We start from the raw sequence: 17,980 nt of genomic DNA on the forward strand, positions 1-17,980 counted from the left end.
TGGAATTTAATGAATATGCAAGTTAGTCTATGACGCCATCTGGCGACGTCTAAGGACTCTTCGTACTTTCTGAGCATGCATTAGCTAATTTCCCCTGAAAAGATTTCGCAACACTGGCAGCACGTTTTGACCCTCGCGGGGTGCCGTAGTGGCGGTTCCAGGCCGATTATGCAGTTTTTCAAATTCTTGTGATATGCCAATAATTGTTGCTAAAAAGTAAGGATACTAGTATTCAAAGTATTCTCCCATCAAAACACCTTGTTGCATGAACCCAGGAGTGGCTTTGTCTGTAAACTTTACGGTAAGTAGCTAGAAGATAAACTTGCGAAATGTCAACAACTCCTTGCTAGCATAACCTTGTCGGTGGCTAATTAAGCTACAAACCTAGCTAAGCTTGAAAGTTAGCATTGCAGGATAATTCGAAAGTGGTATGTTATAAACATTTAGGTTACATGATGTATAGTGCTGTATAATATTTTACTTGTTTGCTTGTTCAAAAAGTTAGCTAGATGGCCCAAATGCAAAGCTAGTTTACAAGCATGCTAAGTTTCCTAGCTAGCTGGTTTATATTTACACAAGTTTATTACAGCCAAAATCTTTCACAAAATCCAGTTTGTCCACCTACGTTAAACGTATTTTTTTTGTTGTTGTTGCTGTTATGTAATTGCTCGCATAAAAAGTTAGACAGCATGCATAGTACTAACAAAAATGATTTAAACAAAAATAAGTTTATGATCCACAAATGAAAAAGATAGAAAGAAAGAAACACATTCTGGCTCCATATCATTACTTTACAATTTTAAGACCAGTGAAATGGGCATAAAATGCATTTGTTCTTGTATTTTTTTGTTTGTTTGTTTACTGTGCCTCGTATTTGTGAATATTTCAGACAGGAAAACAACATTCCTATATTTTCCCCAATCTAACTTGGAGAAATTAGTTACCTACACAGGTTTTAATAATTACCAAACTTATAGTTAAGTCCCAGTGCAGGTGTCTCAGGTTGTGAATTATTCATTGTACACATAAGGATGCAGTAATTACAAGAAGAGTCAAGTGTCACCAGCCTATCTGACAGCTGTCGTGTATTTTCTGTTTCTTTCCTTACTAAGTGTTGCTATGGAGGAGGTGACCCGGTTGGTGTCATCAGGCGACTGCCTGAAGATCTGGGATTCCACCTCCATGAGTGTGGTGGAGCAGTTCAACCCTCACAGTGCCAGCCATCCTCTAGCACAGGTGTGCTGGAGCAGCAGCAGTATCCTCCATAGCAAGCCAAGTTATTTTTTTCCAGTATGCTATAGCTTTGTGTCTAGGTGACAGGACCTGTTAAACTTTGAGAGGCCTGTTTTAAATTGATCCATTCATCCATTTTCTATACCGCTTATCTTACAACCTATCTACAGGGTCACAGGAAGCCTATCCCAGGGGACTCAGGGCACAAGGCAGGGGACACCCCATCACAGGGCATAATCTCTCACACACCCATTCACATACTACGGACAATTTAGAGATGCCAATCAGCCTACAACGCATGTTTTTGGACTGGGGGAGGAAACCGGAGTACCTGGAGGAAACCCCCACAGCATGGGGAGAACATGCACACATGGTGAAGGCACCCGTTTTAAATCTAATTGTGGAATCATTTTATTGCATGGACGGACATTCCCTAAATAGTGTGTGATTTACACTTTTATTATCTTGAAGTTCATGTGACACACTTGTGGAAGTTTGAGTCATTGTTAAAGACACTAATGCAAATGTGTTCGAATGGGTTTCTAATACAGAAACCAATATGTTACTGTGAAAGACTGCACATCTTTTCCACTAGATTGTGTGACTCAGCTCTGCAAATTACCCATTATCCTTCACATTGTCCAGTGCCAAGCTAGCTGTGTTGTACTTATTGATGTATGCATGGTACAGTGTGCTGACACCTTATGAGGCAGCTGATAAATCATTAATCAAAACAAAAATAAGAGGGACACCTAACATCAGCAAACAGAAGGATTATACACTGTATGAACAGAAATATGCGGACACCTGACAGTCACACCCATACGTGGGCCTTCTGCAACCTGTTGCCACAAGGTTTGAAGCACAGTCTTTGTATGTGAGAATGTATTTGTCTTTGTATATGAAATTCTTCATTCTTAGCATTAAGAATTTCCCTTCACTGGAACTAAGAAGTCCAAACCTGTTCCAGCATGACAGTGCCCCTGTGCACAAGGCAAGATTCCATGAAGACATGGTTTGTTAAGTTTAGACTGTAAGAACTCTAGTGATCTGCCCAGAGCCCAGACCTCAACCCCGCTGAACACCTTTGGGATTAACTTGAACACTGACTGCACCCCAGGCCTCCTCATTCTTCATCAGAGGCTGACCTCATTAATGCTCTTGTGGCTGAATGAGCAAATCCCCACAGCCACGTGCCGAAATCTAGTGGAAAGCCTTCTCAAGAGAATGGAGGTTATTATAACTGTAAAGGGGGACTAAATCTTCAATGATGTTCAACAAGAACATATGGGTGTAATGGGTCAGATATCCACATACTTTTGGCCATATAGTGTATGTGTAAAGTGGAGTGATTCTGAAGCTGAGCTATTGTGTTTTTGTACCAACGACAAAATTGTGCATGGGGTTTTGTGGTTGTTAATGAGTAAATCTCAGTGAATGCTGTGTAAAAAGAGACTCTGCAGTCTCTACTTACAGTATTCAGTGAAAAATTAATTGTAGCACATGCGTTGTGTAATGGATCCATTATATGGCATATTTTGTGTAATCCTGTGATTATTATAGTAGATTTGAAAGCATGCATCTTGCATCTAGAGTAAGAACACAAGTGAGTTTTTTCATAGACGTCCTCTGTTCAGGACTGTGTTCCAATTTCATTAACAAAATCTCATCTTAAAAATAGTCCATGACTCCAAAAGGAATTTGTAGAACATGTGCGCCACTTTGTATGCCTTGACAACAGTCAGATCAGTACATTGTCAGTGCCAGCAGTATAGGAGACAAGCTGGTAGTGACCAGCCTGAAGTCCTCACCAGTGCCAGTGATGGAGCTTGCAGAAGGGGTCAGTAGACAAACTGCATTTCAGCAAAAAGCACTCACAGTACCACTTTTATCTCTCAGCATTCTCATCTGTGCTGCATCTGGGGTTTTGTTTTCAGAAAAAACAGACACGAGTCGCACTAAATTCAACATCACAGTTCCTGGTCAGTGGGGGACTGGATAGCACGGTCAACATCTGGGACCTGAAGACAAAGAGATTACATCGTAGCCTCAAGGTATCTCATTGTTTAGTGAAGTATTTAAAGTAGATCTTTTTTAAATTATTATTAAATCTGTGCATTGTTCTGATTATAATTACTGAACACTGCACAATATATTTTACCACATTAATTCATTTACCAGTAAATGCTTTATCCTGGTCAAGGACACTATGGTTTAAATTGCTAATTTATATTTAGGGAGTTAGAAACAACTAAATTCCTTATGAAATAACATGGTCAGTTAATAACCATGGGAGCAGGTGGGATTGGTCAAATTTTCCACAGGGGCATTCCTATTTGTGCGCACCTCTATCTCATACCTTTTTGTTTTTCATATTTTCTCAATATCATCAGGACCATAAGGAGGAAGTGACCTGTGTATCCTTCAATGGTGGCGATAGTTACATAGCATCTGGTTCCACCAGTGGGGACATCATCCTCCACAGCATTACCACCAATCTGTCCAGCAAAGCCTTTGGCCATGGGAACAATGAGGTGAGTCTGTCCCTTTTCAATAGAGTCCGTCCATATTCCCATGCACTTTGTCACCTCGTTCTGTTAAGTGGTCATAACTGTAATAAGTGTACGGATAAATGGGAAACAAAACAAATAATTGCATTTTAATTGCTACACATTTTTGTTTCCTTAATGACTTTGGTGTAATTGTGATAGTGAGTTTAGCTAAAGTCAACTAATTGACTAATATTAATTCTAGTCCAGTGCATATAAATAAACTCCTCATTATTATGATTTAACTCTCCAGGTCAGGGGTGTCAGACGTGCGGGCCAAACTGGTCCGCTAGGGGGTTCAATCCGGCCCGCAGAATGAATTTTGAAAGTGAAAAATGCATAAAAGACACGAACTAGTAATTTTTGATAAAATGCTATTCCTAAATTATCCGCATTGTTTTAGTCAGAGTAGAAGACGCAGCACAACTCTGGGACTCGGACCGAACAGCAGATGGTAGCAATGTGCCTTCTGCAGTTTGTTATTACAGTGTAGTCTAACCTATTTTCTACTCGCCCCCACACCCTCATTAGGCAAAATGTCTTTGTTAAAAGGGAGAAAAGTGGATACTCTGTATCCATTTTTCTCCTTTTTTGACAAAGGACCAAAAGATGCCAAGTTTCAGGAGCAAAAACAAAGTAGTCTAGATATGACTAACTCCTTTAAAATACTGCTTCAGACACTGATTGCACTTAAAGAATACAGTTCTGTGAAAATGAATCCTTTCTGTAGTAATAGTTAAAAAAATGTCAATTTAATGTTAGTCAACAGCTTTACTACAAAATAGTTTGGTTTGGTGGAATCCTATTGTTCCTGCAATGCCATAAATTTTAAAGTGCAATACTATATTTTTCAGTTTCAAACACTGTGACTTAAACTTTATTGCATTTGTACAAACACTGTGACCAGTTGTAATGCACACATGTAAATGATAATCAGAAGAAAATTGCACGTTTGTCTTAAGAAATCTGAGGTTGTTCATGATATGTTTTGTAAAAGGATATTTCATTAAATATGAAGATTTTCCTAATGTACTTGTACTTCTTTGTATGAAAACAAAGGGAAAAACATGGACTTATGGTTATTTATAGGTAATTATGCTATGATTTTACTGGCCCGGCCTACTTTACATCTAATTAGGCTGTATGTGGCCCCTGAACTAAAATGAGTTTGACACCCCTGCTCTAGGTGATTTAATAATCTCTATATATGCCCATTCTTATTTATTTATTTATTTATTTAAGGAGTAATCTTAATTTGATTCAAGGATTTATTCTTGTGAAAGAATATAGACTTGTACCATGTGAAAAATTGTTTCATTTTAAAATAATAAAGTGAAGTAAAACTATTCCGATCTGAAATTGGGTACGTACATGTGATGGTCAATACTGAGCAGAAATATTGTGATTAACATGATGTGTTTTCACTTTGTAGCCTGTCCATGACTTGAAGTACTCGCTGATAAAACGGTCTCTCTTGGGGAGTGTGTCAGATAGCGGCTCGGTGGTACTGTGGGACACAAACACACAGAAGGAGCTACACACGTTTGAAGGTGCACACAAAGCTCCTGCCTCAGGCCTGGCCTTTTCTCCAGCCAATGACCTGCTCTTTATTACAGTGGGGTTGGATAAGAAAATCGTCTGCTATGACACTTCCAGCAAAATGTAAGACACATCTGTGTGTAGAGTATGTTTATATAATGACTAGTTTAAAGCAAGATATGGTATGTTTTATATTCTTACTGGTTGAGATCATATTTCGTTTGTGTTTGTTTGTGCAGTATTTTCCGTAGTAAGCAGATTGAGTCCCCACTCACAGCTGTAGACTTCACTCCGGATGGAGCAGGGCTTGTAGTGGGCTCCACCCAGGGACGGATCTACATGTATGACTTGCGTAATCTAAGCGCTCCTGTCAAAACCACCACTGCTCACAAGACCTCAGTCACGTGTATCCGCTTCCAGCACTCCACCACCAGGCTAAAGGTATGGTTTGCAGTGCTCAGTCTACAAACTGTATGTGTGCATTTACAGTTAATTGCCCTCAATATATATTTTTTGATCAATGTAAGCCTACAGTCCTAGCTCAAACCTTAAACCCACATATTGTTTTGTACAGTAATTGCATCAGATGCATTATTAATAATGTCACTATAATGTGCTACAAATAAACTGTTTTCCTCAGACTAGTAAAACAGTCTCGGGCAAGACTTCTTCCTCGCAGTCCACCAAGAGAATCTCTGTAAAGCTGGGGCAGAATCAGCAGAGCGGTCCTCCTACTCCAACCTCTTCAGTTCCCGCTGTGCCCGAACAGCAGCCAGTTAGCCGAGGAGACGTACAGGCTCACAGCCTTGGTGAGTGTTTCCTTTCACATAGAGCTCCCTAAAATTCAGTTCCCCCTCAGTGGAGATATTTCATTACTTGTGTGGCCTGATTTTGAGCTTAGTCAGCGTTTTAATCTGACAATAGCTGAATTTTATTTCCTGCAGATGATCAGACAAAATTCATAATGACTTTTATAATTTATCCATAATGTATATTATATCCATGAATTTTAAGATTATCAGTACCTCAAATCTATCCATATTCTATCTCCCTGTGGCAGCATAATGTTGCAGGCTAATTCATAGTGAATGCATTAAAATGTAAAATTGCACCAGAGTTCTGACAATTCTCTCTGTGCTGTGTACTGTTTAGGGACTGGAGGAGGTTCTGGGGTGCCATCCAGAGAGGCTGAAGGCCAGCCCAGTCTGGATAAGTTTAACAGCGTGGGCCGAAACAGCCTGGACCTAGACATCTTCTCACCTGTAACTGATGGTGTGTGCTTACTTTGTTTCCTATACAGATGTTGTGGTTTGACTTTGCAATATGGAAATTATGTATGTACTAACAGTTCTTTTTTTTTTCCATTTAAATGCTTCATTTGTATTTGTTCGTCAGTGACTAACTGGACTGTTTCTTTTTCCCCTCCTTTTTTCTTCCCTGTATTTAATTCCTCTCCATTCAGGGTTTAAAATGCATGGTTTCATTGGTGATAATCCAACTTCAAGAAATGGTGTGTACTTTGTCAATTATCATGTACTCATTGAAATATCAATTTCAATGAATGGATATTGAATGGATATTGTTGTGGGGTTTTTTTTTTACCACTAGGAGGCAGTGCAGATGTGTTCTGCCGAGAATCTCAAGGGCAGCACAGTTCAGACAGAGTTAGGGTGGGTCGCAACAGCCTGGACATTTTCTCTCCTGTTCGAGATGGTGAGAGAATTTTCCTTCCTCAGTGAATTGCTGGCTCTACTCAACATTCAGAATATATACAAATATTTGTTATTCTATATTTTGCTAGCTTTTTCAAATACAAGTGGATATTTGAGTAACTGAAATTATGTGCTATTTTTTAAGCAGTATTATTAATTTTGTTTTTCTCATTAATTCAAGATTACAAAGGTCACAGACTCAGCGACGCCTCAAGTGGAAAGAAAGGTGAGATTTCATTACTTGCATCATTGATGACATCTGATGACTGAAGTTCATGATAAAGTGTCATTATATTTAAATATTGATACTAGCATTTATTCAGGTATTTACTTACTTTTTTTTTTTTTTTTTTAAGATTTAGATTTCTTACCTCAGCATGGTTCAGCCCAGCGTAAGAACCCGTTGGGTACACCTGGTGCTCGCTGCTACAGTCCTCTGTCTGCTGTCCAGACACCACCTGCAATCAAAGAGGAGGAACCAGTGATCACATCACCTACACATATGGACCCGCAGAACAACATGGTCGGTCACTGCTATTTGTTTCTTTATGTATTTAAGAAACATAAGGAAAGTCTTATGTAGCTATAATGCACTTCTACTATAATTGTGTAAGTATATAGTATACTTATAATATACTTTTGATATTGACATTTTGGCATGATGGACAGTCGGAGAAGACCAGTTATCTGAGGCAGAATGTTCTGACCACACCCCTTGCTTCTCAGAGTACACACATCCAATCAGTGCCTTCATTCAACACTCCTGAGCCCAGTCAGAGGAGAGAAGTGCCAACCCAGCTCACCTATGACTCCCCAGTGAGTAGCAGTCAACCCATAGCCGAATCAGGTAAGTAAAGAGGACATCGGATACACCTAATGAAATGTATACGTGATCACATGGTGACAAGAAGTTGTGTTTCTAACTTGTGCAGCAGCGGGTGCATCTGGTGCTGTCAGTAGTGGAGCACCACTCACCTCTATCCAGATGAATTTTGTGCGCAACATGATCCATGAAGCTTTAGAAGATTTCAGGTGCGTTGTTTTGAAATACTTGCACGCATGCACACTTGTATCTACCCGTCAGTAATGAAAATGAGTTTACTAGAAGTTAAATTCTTAACTTTACCTACAGTAAAAAAAAAACATCAGCAGTAAACACAAGTTAATAACAAGTTGTTTAGCATTCTGATCCCACTACTCTTCAGACTGTAAGTCAGTCATCCTTGCATGGCTATATTTCCCAGTTGTGGAATCTTTCTTTTTTGTAATAGTTTAGTATGCCATAGTTAATTAGATAAAGTACCGAGAGTACAGAGGGAAGGGATGAGCTTACAGTTTCAGGAGCATACTGGATGGTTTTTAACTTTAATTTAATGATATTCAACTTAAAGCTAATATTTACAGATGTTTGCATTTGTTATTAAAGTAAAAAGGTAGATCTGCTGTTAGCCCATTTTAGTAGATACATGGGTATTAAAAAACAAGTGGTTACTCAACAGATTATTTGTAATATCTTAAAATGTTCAAGACTACTTTAAACTGTTGAATACATTTTACAGAGGTGTACAAATCAGTAGCCTGGGCACCTGAGATGAGCAAATTCGTGTTTTTTTTTATTAAATACTTCCTGTTTACTTTTGTAAAAGAAAAGTTTTCGCTTGGCATGTATGAACTTGATGTACTTTACAGTGGGGTTACACCCCAGGTGCTGTAACTAGACCTCATTCTTCCGAATCCTGAAGCCTGCTGCAGCGCACACATCAGCCAATCTGATCTGAAGGACTGTATAATGATTTTTACTAGGTAAAAATGTGGAAATGGAAATACGGTGCAGCACAAAGCTGTCATTTCTAGATGCGGGCAATTAAATGCACACAGTTAAATGTTCGAAGAAAATAAATAAGCCAGTGGAAGGACAGAACACCACATCTCATAGCTGATAAGAGGATAAAAATCATATACACGTGTAACTTAGTCTGTATTAATGGATATGACATAAGCAAACTAGCTTGCCATTCCTTATTATACTTATGTTAGCATAGACATTTTGGGTTCCATGCAACCACAACATAAGACTGGGCAGCACATGGGAGCTTTTACTTGGCCTGTGGGCTAGCTTATCAATTATTATTATTATTATTATTATTATTTGTCACATACCTGCTTTACCTTTCTCAGATTTTGCTTTTGTAATCTCTTTCAGAGACACATGCCATAGAGATATTATCAATCTCCAAGTGGAAATGGTGCGGCAGTTCTACATTCAGCTGGTAGGTATTACCTGCAACCCACAATTGTTGTTTGTTTGGTTTTTTTTTGCTCATCCTTTTCTGCTTTTTTTTTTGGCAAATGGTCTGTAATTTTGTCAAGCAACATTGTTAATATGGTGATTCTTGCTCTTTCAGAATGAAATCCATGGGCTCATTGAGAGATATTCTGTGAATGAGAGTCTTGTGGAGGAGATTGAGAAGCTGAAGGAGGAAAACCGAAGACTCAGAGCCAATTACTAAGAAGCATGTGGCTACCTGTTTGACATGTAGAGTGAATTCCTTGTGCTCAGTACAGGTTTAGGCCTAAAGCATGTGGTAGCACTACAGCACTGGCCTAGGTGAGGAAGGACATGGAGATTGATCTGCTTTCCCACTGATGTCTGAATTATGCACTCATGCCCTGAAGACCAGCACACATAGCCTGTTTTGTCTTTATCACCAGCATTCATGTTTAAGGTTACACCATGTATGTGCCTTAAAATGAGAGATTGTTATTAAGCTTTTCTCTCTCTCCATTTTGTGCATTTTTGTGCATATTTTACAACATATAATTTGCAATAAAATATTGCCATATATGAGGGCTTACATGTTTATAGTAGGTAACAAGGTTGTATGATAAGCTTATAGCTAATATTAGTGACTATACTAAATTAGATAGATGGATATTGGGGACATCATCAGTACTGATACAGTCCTGTAAACACCAAGTGTGCTGTCATTATGGCAGCATGTGGCAAAAAATCTGTTTACTGTGCCTACAATTAACTTTTGTAATAGTCATAAAACCATTTGTATCTTGAATAAATTATTACCGCCACAGGATGTTGATTGGGTACTAATCATAATTAATTGCTGGACTACAAAAATCGCATTGGCAAGTTTATTTATTTTTTTAAAAAATGTCTGATTTTAGCACTCTTAGATTGGTGTAGGACATATAATGCACAAATCATTTGATTTTATTCTAAGCAGGTGAGATGATTTAAGGTTAATTGTCACGTTTAGGCTTGTTTTTTGGTAGCCATAAGCTTCAGTGTTTGCCATGTTAGTGTCAGCTCTACACATGGAATGTGCATCAAATGTGTCTTGACTAACCAAATACATGTAAGTAAAAAAAAAAAAAAAAATTGGATATATTTGAATTTTCCACAAACTATTCCTTAAAATGCATCTGTAGTTTCTTGGCTATCCCAATGGTTCTGTATTTGAAAAAGCAAATGAAAGTAGGACATGCAGGAGCCAGAACAAACCGAGCAGTTGCTAAGGCATACAAGGTACCAGTGCTGGAGGTCTTATAATTAAGAGTGAAGTAAAGATAAACACTACTACTAATATTGATAAAGACGAAGTAAGGTAAAGAAATGTGCTACCATTAAGTATCAATAAATATGTGGTAATAAACATAATTTAAGCACAATGCTCAAGCCAGTGTGAGGAAAATTTAATTTTATTTTTTTTAAAATTTATATGCACAGTAGTAAAATTTACCAGTCAACCTGGATGTACTGAATGTATTTCAATCATAGAATTTATGCTGGTCCATACATTAGCCTTTTTTTTTCTTTAGAAAAAGACTTTTCAGAGGCACGTGCAAGTTAAAATCGCATGCATTCAATATAGATTTTGTAGTCTTGTGATGTGAGGTAGAGCAGTCCTGAGATAACGTATGCTACAATGATACATCGGCCCTGCAGATAGGACAGTTGGCATTCTCCTGAAAATCAAACAAGAAATGCACACACATTACACAGTGGTAATATCTGAGGGAAAAGGTTAGGTTTTGTGAAAAGGGCACAATGACTCACTTTCAACCAGCGGTCAATGCACTTCACATGGTAGTCATGGAAACATGGTAGCATTCGCAGCTTCTCTCCTTTCTTGTAGTCAGAGAAACAGATCTGGCAACTGTACACAGATGAAACATATTACCAACAATAATAGATTACAAGACCTTATTAGAAAGAGAAAGTGCTTTGGACACTTACTCTGTCTTGCCTGCACTGTGTGCAGGGTCATAAGCTTTAGCAGGAAGTCTCTCAATCTCCTCTTTACTGAGGGTTTTCTTGGCCATCACAGCTCCCTGGGTTTCCTCAAATGCCAGAAGAGCCTAAAGACAGAATAAAATAGTTAAAAGAAAAGGATAGGTGCTGACAGACATGTGAGCACCACTTAATGCAGTAATAGTGCTTTGCATATTAAACAGCTTGTACCTCATAGTTATTTCCCTGGCTGTCATCAATCAGGTCTAAAGGCATGTGCGGACTGTTTCTGCGACGAGAGCTGCGACCTCCCCGAGTCTGTCTTGTTTGCCTGTCTGATCAATCACAATAACAAAGTATCAGCAAGGACGCTTCTTACAAAATCTATCAATTAATCTCAGTAGAAACGTTAATATGCTAAACAGTCACTTGACAATCATGGTGAAAAATAAGTGACTCACTGGGCTGCCCCACAGCTATGTCCTGCTGCGGCTCTGAGAATGATGTTGAGTACATCATGGAGGCCCAGGGAGAGATCCAGCTCAAACCTACATAGGAATCCAACTAAAGAAGGTGCAAGTAAAACAAAAAACTTTAATAAACAAAAAATTAACTATGCAAGCATCAGTATACAGTATGTATGGAAGGTGTTTTTAATACAACTAACTGGGGGGTTTTGTGGATGTCTGTTGGATGATGTGGTTTGTAATCGACTTTGCTCCTGATGAACCTGTTCCTCTCTATCAAACTGTTCCTAAAAATAAAAGAAAAAAACATCAGTTCATATGATGGTTTACATGTACTAAATAACCATATAACTGCAGGGGGGTTGTGGGGGGTGGTTCTTGGTCAGATTTTGGCAGTAATTCAAATAACACATTTCCATGCACAAAGTTATTTCAGTTCAATCAGTCAGTTGGAAAACTCTGGCTCTACACAGGTTAGTGAATAAAAATGAAGAGAAAAAACAAACAAACGGCCAAACATGGACAACTGACAATCAAACCCATATGTGCCCATTCCAAAACCATGAGCATTAACATTTAGGACATCCCCCCCCCCCACCCCTTGCTGTTATATTAACCACTACTCTTCTGGGAAGGCTTTCCACTAGGGAATGTGGCTATGGGGATTTGTGCTCAGTCAGGCCACTGTAGGGCATGGATGTCAAATAAGGAGGCCTGGTGCACTGTCGGCGTTCCAATTAATCCCAAAGGTGTTCAGTGGGATTGAGGTCAGGGCTCTGTGCAGGTCACTTGAGTTCTTCCACGCTAACCTTGGCAAACCATGTCTTTATAGAGCTCATTTTGTGCACAGGGAATAGGTTTTGGCCCTTTAGTTCCAGTGAAGGGAAATCTTAATGCTACAGCATACAAAGACATTCTAGACAATTGTGTGCTTACAACACTGTGGCAACAGTTTAGGGAAGAACCATACAGTACGTGTGTGAGATGGTCCTATGCTTCATATACTTTTGGCCATATAGTGTATCTATAATACATGATGTGAGTTGGATTTTATCCCAACAATGTTTTTAATACGGTACAAGTTAGTGTATGTTGTTTACATGACCACTTGAGTCATTTTACAAGTACTTTATATGAAATAGTATTACTAATGAATTATTAAACATAGTCAAGTCTTCTATTTCCAACACTTGCTATACCCATAACTGTGAACTGTGTATAGTTCATCAAATCAAGTACATTAGAGAGAGGAAAGAGTAAACTAGCCCTTAATTATTTTTTTTAAAAAAGTCAGGATAACAGCACTTACCTGGAGGCTTCTGGCAAATGCCTCGTCTTCAGCCATTTGAATTGAGCGAACCATAGCCTCAACCACCATATCATCATCCTCATCATCTATAACAATTTCCTCTTGTACACATCCACCTCTTCTTTCTGTGTCTGTGGATGACAGAGCAGAGAAAGAATCAAGCCCTGAATTCATGACCATAACTTTAGAAAAATTCTGTACCCATTTTAAAACAAATCATGAGTCACAGCTGTACCTTGCAAATTTGCTGTTGCTGTACACCTAGAGGACCTTGGACTTATTATAGTTGATGTCTTTTTCGGTCTTTGTTCCTTATAGCATTTATTAAATATTTTTTGCTCAGAGGCATGACCACGAGGAGAAGTCTTTCTTGAGCAAATCTGACCAGCAGTAGCTCCCAGCACAGAGCATTCAGGATCTGCAGCAGAACATGAGATGGTAGAAGTGGAAGAGAAGGAGGTGGTGGACTGCGAGGGGCGTGGAGACTCCAGCCACGTGATTTCAGATAAAAGAGATGAAGCAGGTACAAATCCTGTTCCACTGCTTGCTTGTATATCATTAACATCTCCTGCAGGGTCTTGCATTCTTCTTCGTTTCAGTGTCCTATGAGAGCTTGGGGTTGTGTGGAGGTATCCAGGAATCATGAACCTTCTCTCTGACCTTTTGGCATCTGGACCACAAACAGCAGCCTAGGGATTAAAGCCACCATGAGAAACGTTCCTTACATTTGCTAAAATGTCTTTACAAAAGATAAATGGTTTTAAAAGAAAACTGTCTTTACCCCACTGTAATGATCAGTTACTTGGGAATGTAGTTTTCTTCGAAAAGTGAGAGGGCTGCAAAGCAGAAGAAGACAAGAGCCTAGTATCTGTATTTAATAAAGACCGTAATACTCATACACAGACTTAGCAGAAAATAACGCTCATTAAGAGCAATGACTGATGACCAAACACTGATGCTAATTAAAACGTCCACAAAAAGTGACTATGACCTTACGAAGACCAACCCGAGCTGTATCATAAACCTGACTGGGAACTAGATTCTGCCAGTGATACTGACGATGACGACCCATTGACATCCATTTCATGTCTATTGTAAATATGCATTTGACCGTGACGATTCTCATTTCACGCTAAAATAAGCTTGCTTGACGACAGGATACTTTATATCCGCAAAAACAGCCTTAGCGCCTTCATTATGTCGGTTTCATGTTGAATTCAGTTGAACCGTGAAAGGATTCTTAAGTTCTGATGTATTCACAGCATAATAATTTCTCTGTTAATTTTAGTTATCATATTTTGGAATGATAAAATGAGGGAAATTACTCATTTTTACTTTGTAATTGGTTTGTTCTTTTTCTGTTCATCTGAGGATAAAGCTTAAGAAGGCCTTGTCATGTCACTGAGATCAGTACAGAATGTTTATCTGCTTACAGAGACACAAACATGTTCTTCTATTCAAGGTTCGTCTGCACATCTTCCAAGACCCTAAAACAAAGCCTGTTTGAACTTCCTCAAACTGCGTCTTATCGGTACACAGAAGTGTGTCATGCTCTGCTTTTCATATATATAGTAGTGGTTCAGCACAAGCGCTTCAGAGCGCTCTCATTATTATATCCTGCTTTATTCTATCCTGTATTAACCATCTTTCTGTAATAAACCTTTTTACCTTCAGAGGACGAATCTGCGAGTGTTGTCTAATTTCCACGACAATACCATTCTAAATAGTGTGCCACTATATGAAGTAATAAATGAGGAGTTACTATTTAGACATCTTATTTAATAAGATAGAATGCAATTGGATTAGACAATTCTGTGATAATTGCACTTGACCTAGCAATGATGTGCACGATTTCTAGTTCCCCTCCCCCCGGCATCCTGGCAAGAAGGATAAATAAATTCAGTACTTAGTTACAGTACAGGTCACTTGGCAATGGGGAAAAAACAACAACAATATGGGATCACATACATGTTACCATACCATACAGCACTGCCTGGTGTACATTACAGGAGGTACAATATTATAAACAATCCCTACTGAAAAAAAAAAATAAGTAAAAACCATCACAGAAATTATAAGGGTTGTAAATTCTAATTCAAATTCCATTTGCAATTAATAATAATCTGATTCTGCTTCAGCCTCGATAGTACCTTTCTGGAGTTTCTGGAATGACCACGTTAGAAAAATCATAAGAGGATCCTTCATCATCAAAAGGCAGTTCAGTGTCACTCAGTAAACAAGCCTCATTTAAATGTTGATTGGTTTCATCTTCATCCAGGCTGAGGAAAGGGCTGCTAGACCTCGAGTCTTTCAGTGTGTTCTCCATATGATACGTTTTAGTTTATGGCTCCTCGGCTGTAGCGTATGTCTGAGGAAAATAAACCCGTTGATGTTGCAAGACTAAACAAAGCAGTTAGCTGATAGCTCGCTAGCTAGGCCAGTAGATGTGATGAATGTTGTCGAGCTAACAAGTTAGCCGGTAGCTACTACTGTGAGACTACGTTCACAGCTCTGAAGTTATCACCCCTCTTTCTTCTAAAAAATCTGTACTAGATCCATTAAATATCTAACATAAATCGCACTTACGATGTGTACATCGCATATCCCGACTATAAAACCCACTAGATTATTACAGGAATCAAAAAGGTTCACCGCCATGTAAGAACTTACGTCATTTCCTCTGACGTGTTCTAGCAACATCCCTGTAGTGGAATTTCCTAAAACTAAAAAGGGCATGGCTTTTACCTGAAAAATATTGTAGCTCCAATAAGGCGAAGGAAATACATTTCAAAATATTACACAAAATATACCCTGTCAACGCTAATATCTCTAAATACTTGGACATTGACAGTTCATGCTTTTTGTAAACAAGCAGAGACATTTGCACACCTGTTTTTTTTTTTATATTGCCCTATATCTAAACAACTCTGATCTGAACTCGGTTTTCATATATTTGACTCTGCCAATTTTACACATTCTTTTAACTTAAAAGACTTTTCTTTAAATTATAGCGACACTAAAAATAAACCTCTGGAATACGTGGTTAAGTTTGTCACTTTATAGGCAAATTTTTCATTCATAAACAAAAATTTAAGCAAGTCCATGTATTTATATGCTTTTCCTGTGTTGTAAAATCTGTATGTTAATGTATGTTTACAATTTTAGTTTCTGTGTCCCTGACATGTCAATCTGTTGTAAGATGTGTGTTAATTATGTTCAAGTTACATATTGTTGTTGTTTTTCATGCAATTGTAAGTAATTTCTTTGCAATGCTTATGTAACTGTTTTTCATCTTCATGTATTAATAAAAACAAAAAAAATAATAAAATAAAACCAAAACCGCTGAACTTGATCATACAGGGATCATACAGTTATTGGGTCGCATAAATATCAATGAAAAAGAATCTCCTATGCAAAACATGCTGAAAAGATTCAGTCAATGTGCATCAATCAAGCGTGTATTAATGTCTTTTATCGACATGTTGTGTGGCTCACTATGAAATTGTGTAGCTATTATTGAGTGTTTACACAAATGTATTAATTACACTATTTAAACTATTTCAGTAACCATTTTATTTTGATCAGGGTCACAGTGTATCTGGAGCCTGTCCCAGGAATACTGGTCATGAGATAATTGGTCGTATAATTGGTTTGCATTTTCTTCATGTGAGTATAAAAAGCTTAGATGGATTCAATTAATAAATATAATGATGGATATTCATCTACTGTGCATAACATTTGAATAGTTAGCTTATATATATATTTTTATTAATCTGTTCAATAGGCTTTTTTTATATACTAGGTCCCTGACTGCTGTGAGGGAAATTACTCATTTTTACTTTGTAATAAGTTTGTTCTTGTTCTGTTTTGTTCTCATGTGAGGGTAACACCTAAGAAGGCCATGTCATGTCACTGAGATCAGTACAGAATGTTTATCTGCTTACAGAGACACAAACATGTTCTGTTCAAGGTTCGTCTAAACATCTTCCAAGATCCTAAAACAAAGCCTGTTTGAACTGCCTCAAACTGCTTCTTATCAGTACACAGAATTATGTCATGCTCTGCGTTTCATATATATAGTAGTGATTTAGTACAAGGGCTTCAGAGCACACTCATTATTCTATCCTGCTTTATTCTATCCTGTATCATCCTTCTATAATAAATCTTTTTACCTTCAGAGGAAGAGTCTACGAGTGTTGTCTAATTTCCACGACAATTTGGCATCTCCTGGCTGGGCTGCACAAGTCTTTTCAGCTTTTCTGGACAAGAAGCAAACCGGAGGACACCCGTGGAAAAGTTTCACCCTGAAATCTGTGTTGACGCGAAGGCGGTTTGCCCTTTATTGTCCAGAGCGAAAGGCCAGTGCAGCATTACTGCTGACTGGTAGGAATCATCAAGAATTTAGATTTTGAATTAGAATTTTATGAAGTCATTGTGTATTGCTGTCTCTATGGAAGGGAGTCAATGATATAAGAAATGCGCGTATTACATTGAGAGAAGTATTACATGGAGGTGATTTCTTATATGAAGTTCGGGGAACTTCGCCTCTGCAACGACAGAGATATTGGTGTTTCTTAGATCATTGCTTCAAAAAGATATATACCGACAGGTACATATAGAGAGAGATAATAACGGTAAAAATAAACGGAAAGAGTCCATTTCGAGGAATAAATAAGTAAAGAGAGTACTTATTAAGAAACGCAAGAGGCGCAGTATTTTTACGGTGGATTATTATCAAGTGGCATGCCCCATTGCCTCATTCCATCATATCAGCGGTACATGATATATTTGGCAAATTTAACGCACAAGTAAATTCTACTGAGATTTTTTTTTAAAATTAAAATATAATAATAATAATAATAAAAATAATAATAATAAAGAAATTATTTTTTTAAAAAGGGAAGAGAAAACTGTAAGTCCTA

At 38.1% G+C, this 17,980-nt stretch overlaps 2 protein-coding genes across 5 annotated transcripts; one reads left to right on the forward strand and one right to left on the reverse strand.

The window, feature by feature from the left end:
* The first annotated feature begins 117 nt into the window (after positions 1-117).
* nedd1 (NEDD1 gamma-tubulin ring complex targeting factor) lies at positions 118-10,125 on the forward strand. Of its 3 annotated transcripts, none has more exons than XM_053631126.1 (17): positions 118-301; positions 1,113-1,255; positions 2,979-3,073; positions 3,171-3,287; positions 3,627-3,767; positions 5,215-5,444; positions 5,561-5,762; positions 5,962-6,130; positions 6,474-6,593; positions 6,784-6,831; positions 6,930-7,034; positions 7,215-7,259; positions 7,390-7,556; positions 7,703-7,880; positions 7,966-8,065; positions 9,237-9,303; positions 9,439-10,125. In XM_053631126.1, exons 2-17 carry the CDS (start codon positions 1,120-1,122, stop codon positions 9,541-9,543), a joined length of 2,025 nt encoding a protein of 674 aa, XP_053487101.1. In that variant the 5' UTR covers positions 118-301; positions 1,113-1,119; the 3' UTR covers positions 9,544-10,125. The 3 variants fall into 3 exon arrangements, with proteins under 3 accessions (XP_053487101.1, XP_053487102.1, XP_053487103.1); XM_053631127.1 differs by having other exon boundaries at positions 7,969-8,065; XM_053631128.1 differs by having other exon boundaries at positions 7,760-7,880.
* Positions 10,126-10,732: 607 nt separating this feature from the next.
* Positions 10,733-17,459, reverse strand: si:ch211-59o9.10 (uncharacterized protein LOC561841 homolog). 2 transcript variants are annotated; one of them, XM_053631134.1, is made up of 11 exons: positions 17,231-17,459; positions 15,209-15,426; positions 13,840-13,894; positions 13,294-13,747; positions 13,059-13,189; positions 11,950-12,036; positions 11,744-11,846; positions 11,514-11,617; positions 11,289-11,410; positions 11,109-11,208; positions 10,733-11,017 (listed from the first exon to the last, which is right to left on the reverse strand). In XM_053631134.1, the coding sequence occupies exons 2-11, from the start codon at positions 15,382-15,384 to the stop codon at positions 10,973-10,975; spliced, it is 1,377 nt and encodes a 458-aa protein (XP_053487109.1). In that variant the 5' UTR covers positions 15,385-15,426; positions 17,231-17,459; the 3' UTR covers positions 10,733-10,972. The 2 variants fall into 2 exon arrangements, with proteins under 2 accessions (XP_053487109.1, XP_053487108.1); XM_053631133.1 differs by lacking the exon at positions 17,231-17,459 and having other exon boundaries at positions 15,209-15,722.
* Between the last annotated feature and the right edge of the window lie 521 nt (positions 17,460-17,980).

Source organism: Ictalurus furcatus, chromosome 8, assembly GCF_023375685.1.
Source record: "Ictalurus furcatus strain D&B chromosome 8, Billie_1.0, whole genome shotgun sequence".
NCBI lineage: Eukaryota > Metazoa > Chordata > Actinopteri > Siluriformes > Ictaluridae > Ictalurus > Ictalurus furcatus.